This window comes from Colobus angolensis, unplaced genomic scaffold (assembly GCF_000951035.1).
Source record: "Colobus angolensis palliatus isolate OR3802 unplaced genomic scaffold, Cang.pa_1.0 Scaffold1, whole genome shotgun sequence".
Classification (NCBI taxonomy): Eukaryota; Metazoa; Chordata; class Mammalia; order Primates; family Cercopithecidae; genus Colobus; species Colobus angolensis.
Window position 1 is genome coordinate 11,734,761 of NW_012110918.1, and position 5,306 is coordinate 11,740,066.

General features: G+C 59.5%; 1 protein-coding gene across 1 annotated transcript in view; it reads right to left on the reverse strand.

Moving 5' to 3' along the window:
- UNC13D (unc-13 homolog D (C. elegans)) overlaps positions 1-5,090 on the reverse strand; it is a 14,928-nt gene extending 9,838 nt beyond the window's left edge. The window contains exons 1-12 of the mRNA XM_011933065.1: positions 4,990-5,090; positions 4,809-4,844; positions 4,482-4,589; positions 4,337-4,396; positions 4,180-4,246; positions 3,757-3,937; positions 2,303-2,347; positions 2,108-2,176; positions 1,853-1,922; positions 1,574-1,678; positions 1,368-1,460; positions 1,189-1,292 (exon numbers count right to left, since the gene is read on the reverse strand). Coding sequence (XP_011788455.1) covers positions 1,189-1,292; positions 1,368-1,460; positions 1,574-1,678; positions 1,853-1,922; positions 2,108-2,176; positions 2,303-2,347; positions 3,757-3,937; positions 4,180-4,246; positions 4,337-4,396; positions 4,482-4,589; positions 4,809-4,844; positions 4,990-5,049 — 998 coding nt within the window. The 5' untranslated portion in view covers positions 5,050-5,090. The remainder of the gene's footprint in view (positions 1-1,188; positions 1,293-1,367; positions 1,461-1,573; positions 1,679-1,852; positions 1,923-2,107; positions 2,177-2,302; positions 2,348-3,756; positions 3,938-4,179; positions 4,247-4,336; positions 4,397-4,481; positions 4,590-4,808; positions 4,845-4,989) is intronic.
- Positions 5,091-5,306: the final 216 nt, after the last annotated feature.

A 5,306-nucleotide genomic window follows, 5' to 3' on the forward strand; every position in this document is an offset into this window, starting at 1 on the left:
TCCCGAGTAGCTGGGACTACAGATGTGCACCACCACGTCTGACTAATTTTTGTATATTTTGTAGAGATGGGGTTTCACCATGCTGGCCAGGCTGGTCTCAAACTCCTGACTTCAAGTGATCTGTCCGCCTCAGCCTTCCAAAGTGCTGGGATTCCAGGTGTGAGCCACTGTGCCCGGCCGGCTGTGTCCCATCTCTGCCCTTCTCACATGCAGTGGAATGACTGTGACCCCCTGTGACCTCCCCAGCATTCCTAGGACTTGACATGAGCGGCCCTCAACATAGATCCTTATCAGAACATAGTTTTGTTGAGTTGAAGGCTATGGTACTGGGAAACAGGGCTGGGGTTAGGGACGGGGTCCAAATTCAAATGCCCAGAAGGACTCAGGAGACGAAAGCAACTGAAGTGGGCCCAGTGGCAGCTGTGACGGGCAGAGGGAGACACATCACTGCTCTGGCCACTCAAAAAAGCAGCAAAATGGCTGGACACAGTGGCTCACACCTGTAATCCCAGCACTTTGGGAGGCCGAGGCAGGCCGATCACCTGAGGTCGGGAGTTCGAGACCAGCCTGACCAACATGGAGGAACTCTGTCTCTACTAAAAATGCAAAGTTAGCTGCGTGTGGTGGAGCACGCCTGTAATCCCAGCTACTCAAGAGGCTGAGGCAGGAGAATCACTTGAACCTGGAAGGCGGAGGTTGCAGTGAGCCAAGATCATGCCATTGCACTCCAGCCTGGGCAACAAGGATGAAATTCTGTTTCAAAAGAAAAAAAAGCAGCAAAATGATGGCGCTGAAGTTCCAACACTTTTGTTTCACGAGAAGCTGGAGATCTGGATGGTATGTGAAATCCCCAGATTGCTTTTTCTAATATTTTTTGGAAATGAGATCTCACTCTGTGGTCCAGGCAGGACTGTTGGTGTGATCATAGCTCACTGCAGCCTTGAACTCCTGGGCTCAGGTGATCCTCCTGCCTCAGCCTCCCAAAGTCCTGGGATTACAGGAGTGAGCTACCACATCAGCCAAATCTCTAGACTTTTTAAAGCTGGCAACTGATTCAAAACTTAAAACACACATTTTGGGCCAAAGGGAACTCTGCTGAGAATTACACTTTGGGCTACCAGCTTGGAGGAGGGCAGGGGGCGTGGGGGGTTAGTGGCTCAGGGGTTCTGCCCAGGGCTGTGCACTCACGCCATGGACTGGTGGAAGTCGGACAGGTCCTTCTGTGTGGCGTGCAGAAAGAGGACGGTGGCAGCCTGGGGACTCAACGACCCGTCCCAGGAGGTGCTGCCCGCCTGAGTGGAGCAGGTGGAGGAGTATCAGGACCTGAAGGGCAGCCCCGGCTGCGCCCAGCCCTGGGAGGGCAGTACCTGGTGCTGGGTGACCTCGTGGGACACGAGCTGCTGCAGAAGGTGGAGGTGCACCGTGTAGCTGGGCTGCGAGCGGCTGGCCGAGGTGGCTCTCTGCAATGAGGCCTCTGTGAGCAGACAGGGCCCGCACGGGGTGCAGCCAGGCCCCCAACCCAGCAGACCACCGCAGGAGCTGGGCACAGCCACTGGCCCCGGACCCGACCTACCCGCTTATGGATGAGTTGGAACTGGAGGTGGCACTGGCCGCGGTCTGGGTAGGTCTCAGTGCGGGGTTCCAAGGGGTACCACTGGTCCTCTCGGCAGTGCAGGTCCTGGCAGGTGGGGATGCCCAGCCCGTGGGCGTCAGAACCTCACAGAGGCAGGGGCAGTGGAGACAGCAGGAGGTGGAGTCCAGGCTCGGTTTGGTGAGGACATGGAGCCTCTCCCCAGAACCCCTCCCAACCCCTCCCTCTGCCTCGCTCCTGGGCCCCTTTCCTCATCCTTACCTGCAGCCTCAGAACCACGTTCCCCAGAAAGTCATCCTGGCCTTTGTCCTTCCGGGCCTCCTTAAAGATCCTTCGTCAGGCGGGGTCCCAGGAGGGGGATGCAGCAAGCGTCAGAAGGGATCGGGCTGGAATCTACCCCCCGCCGCAGCCACCTGGACCCCAAAGGAGCCTGCACCCCAGCATCCAGTGTGCATGTCGGGGGATGGAGGGCAGAAGGAGCCCCTACTCCTTCCCTGTGAGGCCTGCGACACGCACCTGCGAAGCCCGTGCAGATCTGTGAGCTCCCCAAGCTTCTGTCGGACAGACTCCACAGTGTCCAGGTCCCTGGCAGGACAGAGGTTTGAGGAGGAAGCAGAGAGAGCGCCTAGGACCTCTTCCAGGAGGAGGTTCTGCCTCTCTCACCCCAGATCCCTTCCCTTCCCACGCCTAGGTGCAGGCCAGGTCACTCACCACATGTCCAGATGAAAGCTCGCATTGGTGATGTCTTCAAACTCCCTAGATGGAGAAAAGGGCGTGCTTGAGGTCCCTGGAGGGTGGATGCCCCCAGCCGAAGCCATAAGTGACCACAGCCAAGAGCCATGGAGTTGTAGCCTATCCCTGCCAAACTCCTCTCCTCATACCCGCATCACTGCATTTTTTTTTTTTTTTTTTTTGAGATGGAGTCTAGTTCTGTCCCCAGGCTGGAGGAGGGCAGTGACAGGATCTCAGCTCACTGCAACCTCCGCCTCCCGGGTTCAAATGATTTTCCTGCCTGAGCCTTCCAAGTAGCTGGGATTACAGGTGCCCACCACCACGCCCAGCTAATTTTTGTAATTTTAGTAAAGACAGGGTTTCACTGTGTTGGCCAGGCTGGTCTTGAGCTTCTGACCTCGTGATCCGCCCGCCTAGGCCTCCCAAAGTGCTGGGATTACAAGCATGCCCTTTTTTTTTTTTTTTTTTTTGAGACAGAGTCTCACTCTGTCACTGAGGCTGGAATACAGTGGCACGATCTCGGCTCACCACAACCTCCACCTCCCTGGTTCAAGCGATTCTCCTGCCTCAGCCTCCTACGCAGCTGGGATTACAGGCATGTACCACCACGCCCGGCTAATTTTTGTACTTTTAGGAGAGCGGGGGGTTTCACCGTGTTGGCCAGGCTGGTCTCGAACTTCTGACCTCAGGTGATCCACCTGCCTCAGCCTCCCAAAAGTGCTGGGATTACAGGCATGAGCCACTGCGCCCGGACCCCACTAATTTTTTTTTTGAGACAGAGTCTTGCTCTGTCACCAGGTTGGATCTCAGCTCACTGCAACTTCTGCCTTCCACGTTCAAGCAATTCCCCTGCCTCAGCCTCTCGAGTAGCAGGGACTACAGGTGCCTGCTACCATGCCCTGCTAATTTTTTGTATGTTAGGAGAGACAGGGTTTTCACCGTGTTAGCCAGGATGGTCTCGATCTCCTGACCTCGTGATCTGCCTGCCTCGGCCTCCCAAAGTGCTGGGATTATAGGTGTGAGCCACCGCGCCCGGCCTTTTTTGTATTTTTAGTAGAAATGGGCTTTTGCCATGTTGGCCAGGCTGGTCTCGAACTCCTGGCCTCAAGTGCTCTGCCCACCTCAGCCTCCTTTGGCGTGAGCCACGGCACCTATCCCTGCCTCCTTTCAGGTATGGCTTCAGGCACCCCCAGACTCACTCACAAGGGCCCGACCCTCCTTGCCCCATCAGCACATGTGGCATTGATGTCGTTCTGTCCCATCTGACCTACTGTCCATCTAACGTGCCTAGAGCTGGACTTCTTCTCCAGTCTTCGTCCAGGGCCAAACCCCCTCCCCTGAGCCAGGACAACCTACTCATCTCATTATCTGGGGGAGACCCTGCTACCCAGAGGAGACCTGGACAGAGTGGGGGCTGGAGTGCGGCCACGTACAGGATGAAGGTCTCGTCCCAGACGGGGTTGAGTGTCTGAGTGATGACCTGCGTGCGGTGGGTCTGCTCCTCGGGGATGGTGTGCCTCACCACAGCCTTCTGCCGATGCCGGGACCCGGGGCTGCCCCCCGGCACACCTACCCTCTGCTCAATGCCCAGCAGGCAGTAGGGGTCGCTGAACCCTGGGGAGGAGTGGGGAAGACGAGGCAGCCAGGGAGTCGGCTGGGTCCCTGGGCGAGGCCCTCATCACCCTCGCCCGGGGCTGAGCCTCCTCCTGGGGAGAGGGAAGAGGACCAGCAGCATGGGGGCCAGCACTGCAGAGCTTCTGGGAGGTGGGTGCTCCCACCAAGAGTCCGGGGCCAGGCTGTGATGGGAGAGGAAGGAGCCAGGAAGAAGCCCTTTGGGGACCCCACCCCGCGCTCACCACTGACATCTTTGCCCAGAATGCCCTTGGCCTGTTTCACTGTTGCCTTCAGACAAAATACTGGCTTCTGGAGGGACAGGAGGGACGGCCTGAGTCCCTGAGGGGGCTGGGCTTCCCAGGCCCCTCCTTGCGCAGGGTGGTCCCGGCCCCAAGTTACCTCGAGCTCCCTGACCCTCTGCAGCGCCTGCTGGTGCTCCTCGGGCTCCACGTGGAAGGCCTGGTGGGGAGGCAGGCGGGTGGGTGGCTGGGGGCACGAGACAGGGCAGCTGCAGGAAGGGGGTTGGGGTGGGGGCTGGGCTCACCTCCTGCAGGTACCGCAGCAGCTCAGAGGCCTCTGTCACATGGTTGGGTTCAGGCTGACCCAGGCGGTGCAGGACAGTGTAGAGTGCGTCCTCGTAGAGCAGGGCCCGCTGAGACACACGGGGTCACCTTGGGGACCCCACCAGCCACCCCTGGCACCAACACTTCTCGCTAAGGGCAGGACAAGGGGCGGCTTGTGCAGCGGAGGGAGTTGAGACCCAGGAGTCCCCTCCCCACCGCAAGTTGCTTGCTGCCATCAGCATCGGCCAGCAGGAGGATGCACAGCCGCCCTCCCCACCTCTCTGCACCCCAACACTCTTGACTCTTACCTGCTCGGGGGAGAAGTGGTGGGACGGAGGCTGGATCTGCAGAGCAAGGTGGAAAGGCAGAGTGTCCTGGGAGGCCCAGAGCAGGCTCAGATGGACAGGAACGGCTCCTCCAAAGCCTGAACCAGGCCAAGGGTATGGGGGCCCCAGCACCCTGGCCTCCAGCCCCACTGATGCCCCGCACCTGTTCCCCCAGCAGGCCTCCTGGAGGTCCATCCCCTGGCCCACCGTGGCTGAGGTCCATGGGCGCCCAGCAACGCGAGCCCTCCACGCCCGTACCCCACCTCCCTCCCTTCCCCAGAGGAAACAGCTCTGCTTATCGGTGGCGGCTGCTCCTCACCCAGCAGCGGAAGTGAGGCTCAGCAGCGGAGGTGAGGGGGGTGCCACGCCGGCCTAGGGGTCTGCTGCTCCCCGAACAGCTCACCCCACAGCAGGGACACCCCCACCTAACGGAGTCGGCTCCTTTGGAGCTGCAGGAGCAGGGGATGGGGAGTCAGGCCC